The sequence below is a fragment of the Sarcophilus harrisii genome, chromosome 1 (genome assembly GCF_902635505.1).
Source record: "Sarcophilus harrisii chromosome 1, mSarHar1.11, whole genome shotgun sequence".
Classification (NCBI taxonomy): Eukaryota; Metazoa; Chordata; class Mammalia; order Dasyuromorphia; family Dasyuridae; genus Sarcophilus; species Sarcophilus harrisii.
Window position 1 is genome coordinate 428,114,389 of NC_045426.1, and position 16,859 is coordinate 428,131,247.

General features: G+C 31.9%; 1 protein-coding gene across 7 annotated transcripts in view; it reads left to right on the plus strand.

Annotated features, from left to right (window-relative positions):
• The window catches only part of RELCH (RAB11 binding and LisH domain, coiled-coil and HEAT repeat containing), a 125,963-nt gene extending 116,352 nt beyond the window's left edge, over positions 1-9,611 (plus strand). For all 7 annotated transcript variants that reach the window (XM_031946165.1, XM_031946164.1, XM_031946166.1 and 4 more), the window contains 3 exons: positions 394-482; positions 4,861-4,931; positions 7,844-9,611. In XM_031946165.1, coding sequence (XP_031802025.1) covers positions 394-482; positions 4,861-4,931; positions 7,844-7,964 — 281 coding nt within the window. In that variant the 3' untranslated portion in view covers positions 7,965-9,611. The remainder of the gene's footprint in view (positions 1-393; positions 483-4,860; positions 4,932-7,843) is intronic.
• The last annotated feature ends 7,248 nt before the right edge of the window (positions 9,612-16,859 follow it).

Here is a 16,859-nt window from a genome sequence, read left to right on the forward strand (position 1 = left end):
TTTAACAATTACTTTTCTTCTCTTGAAGTGAGGTATTATCAAAAGGTGAGATAACTAAAAATAGGCAAAGATAAACTCAAAGTAAAAGAAAACGTTTAAAATTATTTATTTTTAATACATTTATTTATTTATTTCTTAATTAATTTATTAATAATTTTTATTTATTATAATTATATTATTTATATATTATATTATAATTTTTATATATTATATATAATTATAATTTATATATATAATATATAATTTATATTTATATAATATATGATAATGTTTATTAATTTATTAATTCTTAATTTATTAATTTATTATTTATTAATTTATTTTCCCAGTCTTTCTGAATTTGGAAAAACTATATCACTTTGCTTTAATTCCTTAACAATCTTCTCTCTATAGTTATTTCAGAAGATTTAATGGTTAATCACTTTTTACCAGGACTCAGGTGTTTAAGGAATGATATGGAACATCTCTCACCAGAGCATGAGGTAAGCATCAGTGAATATTGGTGGGCATTGTTAATGTATGTATGTCATGGGTTTACTTTTTCCTCAAGTAGACATTCCCACAGTTTTGCCTAGAACCTTGATTACTTTCACTATTTTTTTAAAATTATAGTTCATTTTAGTGCTACAGATTTATTTATGAAGTTAAATGTCTTTTCAGATATTTCAAGATCATTTGTATAAGATTGGATTTTGTTTAAATCCTATCATAATAAATCGTACTCATTTAAAGTTAAAAGGGATGGGCAGATAGGACGAACTTGTGGACATCATCATCATCTCTTAATTGTTCTGTTTCTAAGATCTCAAACCCTAAATTTCATTCCCCTGACCACAACCTTATTTACTTACTTTTTTTTTTTCAGTGAACTTAATTTTTATGTTTATTGTAACTCTGGCCTTTCAGCTCCTTCATATTTTTCCGTTCTTTTTGTATTTTCTAGATTTCTTTTGATTCCTGCCCATTCTAGACCTCTGATCAGCCATTTTATCTATTCTCTCTGGAATACCCTGTAATCCCAAACTGCTCTGCCCTATCCTACCTGCCTCACCTGCCTGCCCCCCTCATCTCTAACCCTGACAGTGTAATGGATGGGACTTGGTTAAGTGAACTTTGGATCCTAAGTGTAGAAGATATCTAGTTTTACTCCTTCATTTTATTGAGAAGGAAAGCAGGGTTAACAGGACATCTGCTTGAATGTTCTCTACCACTAAGGGATGATAATGTCTTGATTTTCTTTAATGTCAATTTCCTCTTTAAAAAGGTGAAGGAAGTATTAAAGGGAAATTCCTCTCTGCCTCCAATTCCCATCAACAGTGAGGAACTAGTTTTAGGTATGGATATGATTAGCACCTGGGAGGACAGGGGAGTAAAGACTCTTCCCCCAGAATTTGTTGTGATAGAGAAGAAAGCCTAACAAAGTAGAGTCTGGCATGTGTCTCAGATATTAAGAAAACAGATTTCAAAGGACGGCTATGTGAGTTCCCATGGGCTTATGTTATTCTTTAAGGGCAATTAACTCAGAAAAGATCTTGAATGAAATTCCAAAAATACAATAATATTAATGAGAAGAGAAAAGGAAAGCTTTCTAAAAGGATGAGGTAGAAACATAAAGATCTCATCATCTTACTTTATATATATATATATATATATATATATATATATATATATATATATATATATATATATATATATGATGGAAGTAAAAGATAGTCAATATAGGAAACATGACATAGTACCATAAAAATAGTGACATTAGGGCTGCAATTAAAGTTGATCTGAAGCTGGAAAGAAATATAAGATCAGAGCCCTAAAATAGCTTTCCATAATGTGTCTACTTTCTGAAGCCATTATCCGCTTTACTTTCTTCCTTTCAATTAAAAATATGTGCAGTTAGTACATAACTGTATCCAAGGCACTCTTAATAAGTTCTGTGAGGACTTCTGTTTTAGTTTAATTTAACTATTTATTTAATGCATAAGATACGCCAAGCTTTGTGTTTTTCTTTACCACCATTTGGCCCTTTATCCTTTGAATCTTGGTTTCTAACAAATAATTTCTAAAGAAGCACCAAAATCATCAAATCCAAAGGCTTTTTCCCAGTCTACATTTTTTATTCAGTGTATAGCATTTCATCCTATTGGGATCTCTTCTCCCTCCCCCTTCTTTAAAACCATTCTCTTCTTTGGATTTTGTAATAATGCGGTGTTTTAAGTTTCTTCTTGGATCTTTTTTGTCTTCCCTCATGAAAGGGGTGTTTCTCAAGGTTTCAACTTTTATCAGGGGTTCTTAAATCTATTGAAAAATCATTCTAAGAGATTTGTAGATATCATGACATTGCCAGAGGGTTCCATGATGCAAAAAGGGTTAAAATCATATGCCCCATGAGAATCTATAATTTCCATTGCTACTATCTCCTGGGCTATACTTTCCAAACTCTTGCTACGTGTTTCAAGTTGGATAGAATTATCTTACCTTTCAAACTCAATATATCTAAAAACAGTCATCATTTAACCTAGTTGCTTTATCTATAATTCCCTCATTTTGCAGAAAGACACTGACCTGGTTTGATTAGATGAATTTGCTCAGTTTACACAAATACTAAACCAAGATTTGAACCTGAATACCCCAGTATTTTCCAAATTGACTTAAGTAGTATTTAAAAGAAGAGACAGAGGCATTGTTTTTATAATTGTAGATTCTAGATTAATGGAAGAACGATAAGTATGACAGCAAATTATTTTAATAAATTTTTTAAAATATAAAATGCCTGATACATTTTGATTTTTTTATTAATTTAACAATTTTGCTAAGTATTTGCTTTATGCAGAACTTCATACAAAGTGTTAGGGAAAATACAAATATTAGGTAAGATCTTGTAGAGTTTACTGATTTTTTGGAACATGGAGGGGAACTATGATCCAAAGTCAGACTATAATACACAGGATTGTACACTGAATACATTGGAAGGTTGCAAAACAGAGTGCTAGTGCTTTAAAAAGAAAAATCTTCATCAACTAGAGAATCAGATTGAGGTAGAGGTGCAAGTGAGTTGTTATTTAAATGGATGAATGGGTAGTCATGTTCCATGATCTCAGAAGTGCTTAGGGTTCATTTTTCTTCATACTGTAATTCCTATTCATGCTTTAGCATCTTTTTTCTGATTTTGATCATTTTTCCTTCTGATTTTTGGGATCTTCTCCATTAGTTTGTATAATTGTGTGTTGTGGTTTTGACTTTTCTGTTACTTTTGTTGTTTCAATCTTCTTATCTTGTATTCCAGGACACTGATTCTCTGGCTTCTTCGTTTTTATTTATGCTATAGAACCCATCTTCTTAAACTGTGGGTCATGGCCCCATATGGGGACTTATAACTGAATGTAAAGATTGCAAAATTACAATTTGTTACTAGTAAATGTTTCATTTGTGAACCTATTTTATTTATCTGGTATCACATTAAAATTTCTTAAGCAAAAGGGCCAATGAATGGAAAAAGTTTAAGAAACCCCATGAATAGACCAACCAAGCTTCAGCACCAGAATCTCCTCAGCTCCCTCACTTTAGGACATATGAAGTGTCTCGGCCTTGGTTTCTTGGCTTGAGCAACCTCTCATTGTCAGAATAGGCCCAGCTCAGCTTCTAATCACCTTTCCCCAAAGCCCATATCTAAGCAGTTGTCAGCCCAACTCAATTACTTTTACTATGATAATGACCAATCAGAAATGACTCCTTCTTGTAGGTGTTTGAGCAGTCACTGAGTCCCTGCCCAATGGCCAGCTCATACAATTCTGATATCTTGTGAAATTTTGGCTCACTACACTCCTATCTGATGGCAGTAATGGGGACAGGCTACTGTTGAGTATACACTATAAGTTTAAAGTCCTGGTTTTCATCCATAAGATTTTTGCCTTACTAAGACTATTCTGTCTTTTATGTTAAAACTTTCTTGTAGCTCATGATACTGCAAAACAATTTTTTTCCTTAATATTTCAATAGAAATGCTTTATCTCAGTTGCCATCACCTCTACTTACAGCTCTCTAGAGATATATCCTGAATTCAACTAGAATATTTGCTAAATGGCTTCTAGGGTTACAGTTCTCTTTACTTGTTTCATTTTTCTATTTAAGAGACTTCCAGAACCATGTTCATTTCAGGTCATTATGGGCTCTCAAATTTGAAGCCTTACTAACAAATAGCCCCCCTCATCAGAGTCATCCGCAGTTCTTTTGAAGTGCTTAAGCATTCAGTCCCAAAACTATAGTGCCAGGTGTAACCTGACTGACTTTCAAAAAGTTGAGTCAATATGCTTGTGTTGTTTTCTTCCAGCAATTAAAATGAGTCAGGGACCTGCAGAGGTCACTCAACTTTAGAAAGAACTCCCCGCAGCTGGGGCAGTACAAATCCCAGAGTGCTGCCCTCCTCAGCCTGGTATATTATTTCTAAGCATTTGTCTAATACTGATACTCATTTTGATAAACATTAGTATTTTGAACATAGAGAAAAGTACCAGATAATAAACCCTTAGTTCTCTAGTCCAACTCATAGGAATCTCCTGCATGATATACCCAACAATTTGTCATCTAGACATGGCTTTCAGAGCTCTCCAGTATTCATAATGAGACAATGATAGAGAATTGCCTCAAGACCCACAAAGACCTAGATTCAATTCCAGCGTGATTCTGATTCTCAGCAACTTTGCATTGTACCATACAATGTCTTAGACTATGAATTGCACATCTTTCTTGATAGAAGTAGTTTCCTACACTACTGAATCACAGGCCTGGACAAAAAGGAAGGAAGGGAAGTATATTAACATGACTGTGATACTCCATTGATAATAAGTCTTTCTTTTTCATCAGGTTATTTTAAGTTCCATGATAAAGGAATGTGAACAAAAGGTAGAGAACAAGACTGTACAAGAGCCTCCTGGGTAAGTACGGCTACAATAACTGTCCAGTACTTTGAATTCATTTTATGCATCAAAATTTAATGTAGGACATTAGCAGTGTCTTTTCTGTTTTACTTTGTAGTCAGCTAATTGGAAAACAAGAGTTTAGTCTTTAAAAAAGTTTAATTTTATGAGTTATTTGTATAAGGCCATTTTAATACAGAAAGAATGGTGACTTGATGCTGAATTTTATTCGTTTCAAAGTTGCTGTTAGCATTAAGAAAAGAGTAGTGAAGAAAAGCTATAAAAGGACAGCCTATTTATAATCTAATATACATGGCAACAGTGGATAGAGTATCTTTCCTGGAGTCAGGAAAACCTGAGTTCAAATTCAGCTTCAGATGCTTAATGGTTTTGTGATCCTGGACAAGTCATTTAACCCTGTTTGCTTCAGTTAACTCATCTCTAAAATGAGCTGGAGAAGAGAATAGCAAACTGCTCTAGTTGCTTTGCCAAGAAAATGGCAAGTGAAATAGGAGTGGGACATGACTGAAACAAATGAATAACACCTATTAGAAAAACTTTGGGTGGTAACTATTAAAATCAACTTATTTTAAAACTATATATAGAATGTCATTTTCTAACTGAATTATTATTGATATAAGAATCCTGATTAAATATCTACAAAAGTAAAATCCCTTTTCTTTAGTTAGAATTTTTATTCTTAGATAGTTACATTATTAGATTATACAAAGAGTTTTTTTTTTCCATTTAGCAAAAAGCTTTAATAGATATTTAGTTTTAAAATCATCAGATTGTTAATATTAGAAAATGTTTTTATTATCTTACTAATGAAATCAGGGGGTTTGTTTTTGTTTTACAAAGTGTTAAGGTTTGGAAAGATTTTTGCCATTTTTGGTTTATTAATTAAAATTGTAATGCATTTTGGAATAAATTCAAGAGAAAAAACTTAATGAAAAATGATGAGTTTGCAGTAGTTGAGGAGCGATCCAAAAGACATCCTTCCTGTTCATTCTATATACAAAAATAAATTACTTTTCACATTCACATCCTTCTTAAATTTCATTTAGAATGTATTTTAAATGCAATAATGAAAAAAGAGAAATGCTTTTGTAACTTCCCAAGATTGCTTCCTTAATGTAACCTTCCCTTTTTTTAAAGTTCTGTTTTTTATAAACAGCATTAGAAAATTCTTCCTTTGAGGGGAAAAATTGGGAATTATGTAATATGTTCCTTTAAGTATTCACAAGTTAATGTCTGAGAATTATAGAAAGGGAGAATTTCTCAACTTCACTAATTAAACACCTAATCATATAGACAATTCTAAAACTGTATTTTAAAATTTTACATGTAATTCAGATATTTTGGGGATTTGGTATATATAAAGTTGACTTTTTAAAAGCATACCACAGTGTAAAATGGTTGTTTTGGCAAAAATCCTTACTTCTGATTTAAAAGAATGCAATATAATGCCTTTAGTACACAAGAGGAGATTCTTTGTCTGCTTATGATAATTTGTCTTAGAAATTTTAGCGAAACATTAAGATTTTTTTAAATGATGTGCATCACAGTTTAAAAAACCATTTATTAAAAAGAGCCATTTAGTAAGATAATTTTATTCTTAGCCATTGTTAAGGAGAAAGGATAGAAAAAGTCTTAAAATATAAAAATGTTTTTGTGTCAGGATAGTAAGAGAAAATAATCATTCACCTGCTGTTTTCTTCTTAGAAGTTTTCCTTTTAGGGACTACAGTGCCAGATGACCTTTTATTTTGTGAGTTGCCATCACTTAATCAGTTTGGATTTATAAAGCAATTGTTAATTGCTTGTTAATCAGCTGACTGCTTTGATTGCTATGATAAATGTTACATCTTTCTACAAACTGACCATAGATTAAGTATTACTATGTGTTAGTTGTTTTAGAAAATTAGACTGAACTAGTTCATTTGAGGGGAAAAATCTCACCACAATCATTCCTTGTATTCAAATATCTTTAATGACAAGAGCTTGAAAAGTGATTTTTATGGCCAGCGTCTGAAGTACATATATTCCACTGGCATATGCTACTCAGTTATTCAATATATAATCTTGTGGTAGTAGAAATATTGGTTATTACTGTTTGATTGTTTTCAATAGTTTTAGATGTGTATTGCTTTTCTGGGGTTTTCAAAACTACATCTATAAAATCTATATCTATAAAATTAAATATTAGCCTCTAAAACAGTCTGTCTATCTAAAATAATGTTATTTTGCTCTGTATTCACAAGAATAGAAGAATAGGCCTAGATTTTTGACTCTACTCTTACTTTTCCTTATTCTTTCTAAAATTATGTTGCATGTAATGTAGTAGTAGTAATAGCAGCAGCAGTAATAACAGTAGTAATAGTAGCAGTAGTAGTAATAATAGTAGCTGTAGAAGTAGTAATGGTAGTAGCAGCAGTAGTAATAGTAGTAGTAGTACTTCTTTTATACAAGAAAGTGCTCTATAAATACAAAGTATGTAAAACACAGAAATCATGTACCAGCTTTTAAAACTAATTGTTTTTAAACGTCTCTTTTTTTGAGGGGGAGAGCAACTTTATTGCAAAAATACATTTGAGAAGAATTAAACTTACCAGTCACTCAGTATTTATTAAACACATTATGTACATCCTGTGGTAGATTGTCAGAGACTTTTAAAAGAATATCCCTGCCCTCAAGAATTTTATTGGGAGTTTGGGAGAGTTGGTAAGTGTATGTATAGAAAGTTAACTAACAAACCAGGCAAGTATAATAAACATCAGCAATAGCAAAGCTGGTAATCTTGAAGGGAATTAGAGATCATTGTAAAATAACATTAATTTCAGAATATACTTTCTTAAGGTATGTTGTTGAAAAATGCCAAAATGTATCATTTTTCAGTTTTTTACATGAAATATTGCAACTTTTTCCTAGCTCCATGTCAATTGCTGCAAGTTTAGTAAGTGAAGACACAAAGACAAAGTTTTTGAACAAAATGGGACAATTGACAACATCTGGTGCCATGTTGGCCAATGTGTTTCAGAGGAAGAAATAAAAGAAAGAAAATCCCCAGTAAACAAACACTAAGATGGACCTCAAGCAGACTGGTTCCTTGTACTTGAAGTACTTGCCTTTTTATTTCTTCTGTTTGTGTTCTTGCAGTATGATTTTATTCTAACCTCCAAAGATATTTGCACTGCTTTTGATTATTGCTGTGTATCTGTTAATTTTGGGGTTATAACTGTGGTTGATAGCAAATTGACTGTATGAAGTCGCTGTTCTGTGTTCTTGTCTTTTAGCATAATTTTTTTATATAGTGAAAAGTATTTTTTTTATTTTCTGAAGGGATATCTGCAAATATCTGTATTATACACTGAGCTATTACAATGGTACTTAAAATAATGTAAATTTAAAGTCATTGTTATGAAGTAATAAAAGTGGAAATTACTTATGTATTTAAATTATGAAAGAATAATGCAGACTTTTTATTGTTTCTACACTGACTAGAAAGAGCCACCAGCATTACTCTGTGCCTTTTTGGAATTAAGTTTGTGTCTCCTGTAGGAAGTGTCCTACACTCCATTCATTCAGCATTTCCTTAGAATGCTGTGGTGAACTAGAGTTCCAAATCCTATAGTACATAGATAATGAAAAAACTTTCAGCATTTCAGAGCTTTTATGTATACTCTTTTAGTGCTATACCAAACTCTTCCAACATCACACACAATCAACTTTTTGAGGAGATAAGCATAGAGGAATGAAGGAATTAATTGCTATACTTTTACATTGTCCAGTAGCCAAGGTGAATTTACAGCTGGTTATGTAATAAATTTAAATGCATGAAATAGATTAAAATTTGAAGTTGAGATGAAATGATAGTTGTTTATTATATCCCAAGTCAGAATAGTTCAAAAAAATATTGTTTAGACTAAGAATCTAGTGTTCATGTGATGTTTTCTTCAAGATATAATCTTAAACAGTATTTTTGAAGAATATCTTTTAATTCCATATAGTACACCATCTGTCCCTCCTTCAATTAAAAAAAAAAAATACCAAAAAGTTTGCACTTTGGGAGAAAGTTTTCTTTTTTGTAAAAACTGACTTGGCCAAATTATTACTATTATTGGATAGTTCCTTCATTGCTCTTCATTCTTCGTTGCAATTCTGTCTAGTTTTTTGTTTTTGTTTTTGTTTTTTTTTAATACCCTTTGCTTGTAGTCGGTCTTAAGTTGGTGTGCACTTCTACTGGAACTTTACAATCTGTGCTTTTTGTAACTACGTGGTTGGGGATAGATGACATGCTGAGTGGAAAGTTTGATTGGCCTGGAAGGGAGGGAGGGAGTTGTAAGGATTTTTTGAAAGATGTGTGATATTTTATTAACTAAAAGGAATTCCAAATCAAACACAGTTAATGCACATAGCTGATTTTTGTGTGGTATAAAATGTTTTAACACATTTGGAACACAGTTGGAAAACACTCATTTCATGTGCAAGATGGTTTGTTACACATCATACTTGACCATGTGAAAAATTCACTATAGGCAAATTTTCCTTATGAAACCATTTCTCATATCCAGTGAAAGAATTGTTCAATAATTAGTCTACCTGGGAACTGTTGGGTTCTAGGCATTCCTGAGAAATTAAAAGTGGCTACCTTTCATGTCAAATATGTTGATCTATTATAAATAAAAGGTTTTGCATACTTGGTTTGTAATTTTTTTCTATTTAAAGTTTCTGCAGTATTATCTTCAAACTGATGCAAAAGACAAAAACGTACCAAAACTTTGCCTCGGTTTGGAAACTTTATGTAAACTACCTCTTTTCTTTCCCCTTAAAAGGGGAATGTGTTATTGTAAGAATAACATTCAGAAATTTCAGAGATAATTAAAGAAAAATATATAAAATATTTATTTGTGCCAAATATATATTTGTGCCAAAAATGAACACATGTAATGAACAGGCTATCTTTCTACTTTGTAACCAAAATGTTTTTAATTAACTGATCAAGGTTCATTTTAGTTGAAAAGAAAACAGTCCAAAAATTTGGAAACAAAATCCAGTACATTTCATGATACAACCAACACTTTCTTATGAGTTTCAGGTAACCATGGACAAGTCAATTAAATACGTCAATACACATATTTTTCTATATGTTTTAATTTCACATGTAATTGTTTGCCATTTTATGTTAAAACAGAATTTTTAAAAAATAATAAAACTGCCTATTTAAGAATAAGTGGGGAAAATAGAGTAACTAGGTTCTACTGGAATTAGCAATAAGGCTGCCACTTCTATTCTGAAATAAACCTGCAATTCATAGGATCATAAATTTAGAACCACCAACCCTCTCTTTATATAAATGAAGAAACTGAGTCCCAGAGATTTTTAAGTAACTGGTCCCCATCACAAAGCTACTAAGTGACAGAACTGAGATTAAAACCCAATTCCTCTGATTTCAGATCCAACACACTTTTCACTACCACATTCTATGTTGGAAACAAAAATAACAACAGTAATTACTGCTAACATTCGTGTAATTCCAATTTTGTAACAGGCACTTGACAAATATTCAGCCTTTATAACTATCCTGGGAGGTAGGTGCTATTATTATCTCCCCTTTTTTTTTTTTTTTTTTAAATACTTGTGGAAGGTAGAAAAGTTTTAAGTGATTTGCCCGAGCTATGTGCCCAAAGAGGATATATTTAAATTTCTATTCTTCCTCACTGTAGGGTCAGTACTCAATTTACTGTGCCACTAGCTGCCTTAGTGATAGACAAGATAAATAAGGTGTTGCAAAATACACCAGGTTAGAAGACCAGCAGGTATTGAGAATGTAACTTTTTATTTCAAGAAAATTCTACATCTTTATATTATTTAAATAGCAAAAGATATAAAAAATTAACAAAGGAATATTTATTATACATAAAACTTTTTAAAGATTTGAGGGATCTATAGTTTCTGTAGGGGATCTATAGTGGATTAAGCATTCTTTTTAAAGATGATCACAATTGATATTTGCTTTAGTAGATGGTCTTCACAAGTTGCTACGAGGAAAGAAATCTTCAAGCCAACATCTCTGCAAACAACTAGTCTTGTTCTCAGACAACAGATAGAGTCTGTTGCTTAGCCTATAATTTAGCTTTTATCTTGGTAGGATTTACCAGATTTTATTCTCTCTTGTGAATCCAGAATCACCTCCACAACACAGAGACAAAACAATAAGACTAGTGAAAAATTTATACAGGTGTATACCATGAACAGCATTAATTTCCAAAACAGACTAAGAAAAACATTTATATACCATTCACATGTGCTGTTCTGGACCTTCATTTGGTTTTTGTTGTTGCTTATTTCCTTTTTTTTTTTTTTTTTTTTTTTTTGAGGTAATTGGGGTTAAGTGACTTGCCGAGGGTCACACAAGTGTTGAGTCTAAGGCTGCATTTGAACTGGACTTGACTCTTGGCTATCCCTGCACCACTTATCTGTTCCCCTTCCTTCCTTTTTTTTTTTTTTTTTTTTTTTTTTTTTTGTAATTCATAGAAATCTTTGAACGTCCCATTTGCATCTACACACTAGATTGAACTAATAAACCAAACATGTCCCCAGCATAAACTCAATATTAGATTATGTCTAGCATCCTAATAATAGTGCAGTGTTTTTAGTAATATCAAAACACTTTTTATGTTGACATATTGGTAACAATAATCACCCAATTCATAATTAATTTGACCATTTTGTTTGTCCAGTTATGGGAAAAGTCAAATCAACATGTATTGTCTTGTGCCTTTTGATGGCTCTCGAATTCTCAGAAGGCTTCTTTGTGATTATTACAAATTTAAAGACTTATTCTAAATACTGAATTTGTTTGAGTTTAATGAACTGTGATTGCTGACTACTTTCATCAGGACTTGCCATTATAAAAAGCTGCAGCACAAACTGGTTTACTGTAAACTCTGTGTATAACATGCATGTATAAAGAGCTTTTATGTTAGAAAAATGAAGCCTTAGAACATTGCAAATTAGTCAGTGAAGTTCCAGCTTTTAAAGCAGATAATGTTTTCTTATAAGCATGTTTGTATACATGACTTTCATTTGAAATAGCTAGTTTCTGGTGTAGTACTGCTATAATGTTCACTTTTGCGTTGCTGTTACTTAATTTCTCTAGATTTCTTTTAAAACTTTAAGCTGAATTTAGTCAAATAGTTACAAAGGATAGAGATGTTTTTAGCAAAAGTAACCAATTTGTACACATTAAGTAATTATAGTTGTTGAATACTTGCATACCAAGTTAAGCAGTTCTGTTGGTCATTTCATCCCAAGTATATTGTGGAATCAGGATTCTAATCCAGTCCTCAGATTGAACCAAATCTCTAATTTGCAGTCATCGATTGATGACAAAATTTGGTTGATTTTTATTGTATTTTGTGTTATTTATTCATGCATGTTGAAAAAATTATGCCTAGAATATAAATTTAATCTCACACACTCCCTAAAACACCCCAAAAAATACCCCTTGGATGTCCTCCACAGAAATGTTATCTCAGTTCATTGAGTTACTGAGCTATACAAACACAGAGAAAGCTATAAGGAAACTTTGCTTTTCTCTAAAGATTTCTTAAAAATACTTATGTTTATAGAAACAATATTGTTCCCACAAGTGTACAAGTATAAGTTCTAATTCTTTTAATTAAATTTCACTAAAGGGGTATACTTGATTAGCATTCTGATTTCCAGCCATTTTGTATTGTACAAGTGGAATTCTTAAGCAACTTTATTACATTACATAACTTATTTAATCCATTCCTTTTGTCTATAAACCTATTTTGTTGCATATTGAAACTATTAAATACTTTTTCTTTTATCTTCCAAATGTGTAAGTGGTTATGTTCAAGAAAACTATATGTGTAGCTAGATAACAGCAGATTCTTGTAATAATCACAAGGCCATCTGCTTTGGGAAAATCTGTGTCAACCACTAACTTAAAATAGATTCTTTGACCCAACAAAGTCTGCATTTTCAACCTTGGAAATACATTTTAGGAAAGCTAAGAATAATTCAGGTGAATTTCATATCATACAAGAAATGTGTTCCTATTTCATTACATATCCATGAATTCTCATAAATCATTTTGTCATTGACTTATATTTCAGAGCTGCTTGATTTTTCGTTAATGATAGCAATGTTTCTTTTCTTTCAGATAGTTAATCTGTAAAATATATATTAAAATAGATCCATACATTTAAAGGGCCATAATTATAAATTTTATGTGCAAAATTTATATAATCACTTTGTCATTTATATAATCACTATATAATATAATTTTTGCTTTACATATTTTTGTAGATCAATTTTCTCCTCAGTAAAATGAGAATGTTGGACTAGAGCAGATCTTAACCTTTTTTTGGTATCGTAGACCAATCTTTTTGGAAGACTATTCCAAGAAGAAGCTCAAAAGCTTCATTCAGTGTGTTTGTTGCTAAATTCCATAAGATTGTAAAAGAAACAAATATATTGAAACAGTTTTCAAAAAATTTTTAAAGTTCAAAGGCTTCAGATTAAGCTCCCTCAGACAAAGCTCTCAGCTATGATTTTTCTATATCAAGATACCTTAAGTTTGAGCTAATATATTCTTTGCCAGTTCTAATCAAGAGCCCTTTTTCTAATCCTAACAAAGCAAGAAAGTTCCCTGAATTAATACTTTTTTACAGGACTCAAAATAAAATCAGGAAGTAGTTAAGAAAAATGAAAGAACTTATAGAATGTATAAAATGCTTTGCAAGTGTAAGATGATATTAAAATTCTAATCCACTGATCAACTCTTGCACCACATAGGATAATAACGTTATTGTTGTACTAGACTCTAGAGGTCATTAATCCATTCTTTTCTTCCCCACTATCTCTCATTTCACAAGTGAAAAGGAATCTCAAATCATTTTAATAATAGATTGAAGTCTAGGATGGATGTTAGAGATTATTCCATACAATTAAACTGAAAGTGAATGACTGGCCTTAGAAGCTGAGCTGGGGTTAAGACCTAGGGCCCTTTCCCCCTACCTAAACTTATCTTCTACTAGATCTAATGTTTTATTTAATCAGGAATGTGATAACTTCCGCTCAAACCATTGTTAAATTTTCAGTTCAAGCTGTTATACCTTGGAAATTGGCAAATTCTTACAAACCAGGGCTTGATTTATCATTTTATTGTTTGCCTAGACTTAAGAAATTGATGGGGGAAATGTTAATAATGCAGATTAATCTTTAAAGTATGTATATATAATTTCCCCCCAGAGAACCATTTGTTAAACATCTGCCATCATACCTCTAAAATGTAACTCAGTGAAATATAAGCCACATTTCTTGATTCTCCTAAACTTCAAATTAGACGCAGAAGCTTGAAAGTCTGTTAATACTTTGTCTTTCCTTTATAAATACTCACCATTCAATATGTGATTTGCTATTAAAGAATTGTTAGACCTCTGAGGCAGATTTCATTTATACCATCAAGTTAACTCAGTAGAATTTTTATATTCAATTTTCATATTCAGAATATTTATATTCTATAAATATTAATTATGTGCCAGAGTTAAAGTAATTTCCTTTTTCTTTATGATCTAAAACAACAACAACCCAAACTAGGCAAAAATTCAGATTATTAACAATAGGGAAGAATCCCTAATCCCTAATATTCATTCAGTACCCCCTCCCAGTTACAGGACTGCATAAGATGACACATTATTGTAGCAAAGTTCAACTCTACACCCCAGTCTCTTTTCTACTCCCAGTGCTTCTGAAGTCCAAATAGCAGAAATTTGCTCAGTCTGCCATAGCACCAAGGAGAATTGGCACTTTGTGCTGTAACAGCTCAGCCAGCAATGGAGGAACTAGGGCAGTACACGTGAGGGATGACAATGGGAAGCACAACTATGTAGTGCTCTGCTAAACCTGAGAAAGAAGTCCAGCATCATTCTAGGATCAGTTCTGTTCCATCAGAAGTCACTTGGGCAGCAGAGACCTAGGCTGGTAAACTGAATTTCCCAACAGGCAAAAATGTTGAGATCCAGTCCTCAGGGAAATCACCACAAATGGGGAGGGAGTCAGAAAATGAGCAATGAAGTAAAATAAGAGAATGGGAAAACTCAGATTATCAAAACTATCAAGCAGAAGAAAACTCAGAAGACAGCATAAGCAGATAAACCAACAGAAAAGATTCATCATAGAAGGAAACCTCTCCAAACCACAGAAAGTAATTCAGACCTCTACAAATAAATATTGCAAGATAAAGGAAAATTAATTGCTATCTGATGAGGTAGAGGACTCCATGGAGCATGAAGAATGTGAAACCAGCCATCGCAGAATGTGCTTTAATGATTAAAATTACAATTGCAAAAGCAGAAATCATTTTCAGAATAAAAGAACTCGAATCCATAGTAGCTGTATCATCAAAGAAATAAAAGATAGAATAACTGATTAGGAATGTAAATAAACACAAGTGAAGGGCAATCTAGAAAAGACAGGAAAGGGAAAAAAATAGCATTAAAGGAAAGTGTGATCTTTTGCCAAGGAAAATATATTGATCTTGAAGAGAGAATGCATAAAGACAAACTAAGGGCACCCAGAGGAACATGACTAGTCAAAAAAAAATAATCAAAAAATAATAAAAGAACATTGCATGAAACTTCTAAACACAGAAAACAAAATGCCAATCAAAAGAATCCAGGGATCACTTCTAGGAAAAATACCCTATGGTACAAACGCCAAGACACATAGTGGTCAAAATGAACAATTCCATTGACAACAAATTTGCAAGTGACTAAAGAAAGACCTTGAATATAAATGATATATGAGACTTCTGTACCCACCAGAAAGCACAAGAGGTAAAGAAATAGTGTGTTCTAAATAGCAGTGGAACTCATGATGCAATCCAAAGTAATTGCTGCAAATCTCAACCATTAAAGGAAAAAGATGGCTATTCAGTAAGAAAGCATTCAAAATATTTCTAGAAAACCAGGTTTGGAGAAATTTGCTTCTCAAACACCTCAGAACAATAAGAGAGAGCATTAAGAAATTTCTAAATGGACAGGGGTCAAATGGAAGTGATGGCAGACTCACAGACCTGAAATGTAGACCTTACTTCCCAACACTCCAGCTACAGGTTAATCTTTTTTTTTTTTTTTTTTTTTTTTTTGCTAGTAGGGCTAAATTATGGAATAATAAGGGTCATGAAAAAAGGGAAGACAGAAGAAGACAAAAGGAAATGTGCATTGTACCCTAATCAAGTCAAAGGCTAAGAATAAAGTTTTAGCTGGCTTCTAGTGCTATCTGGCTAGCCATTTGGTTATCTCCTGAGAAGGTTTTGATTTTTTTTTTCATAATCTATTCCTTGGAGTATATTAAAATTCTAAAACAATAAAAATGAGACCATCTAGATAATGCTAATTACTATTGATAGCTTAAATATTCATTTAAAGAATTCTGCCCCTTTTAGAAGGACACAGTCCTTTTATAAATATCTCCAAATTGAATGCTGCTTTGGAAATTTACAAAATAAGTATATAATGACTCATTTGTTCTGAGCAAAACATTTTACAAATGTTATCTTTTGCATTTGGTCCTCACAACAACCAGGGAAGGTATGTGTACTATTATTAAACCTATTTTAATTACAAGGAAACTGAGACTCAAGTTAAATGCTTGCCCTATGTCACATCTAGTGCTGGCATTTAAAATCTCTTCACTTACAAATGTAACTTCATTTAATTTCAGTTAGTTTTAACAAGTTTTAAAAATTCCTCTTCTCAGAAAAATTTCAGTGCATTTTTCAGTTTTCAATATTTTGATTTTGTTTCTGCTTTATGAATGAAATCTTTTTTAAACTTCTGTGGATAGGTTGGACTGAGTTTGTAACATTCCCAAATTGTTACTTATATTGGATATATTTCCACAAGCCACT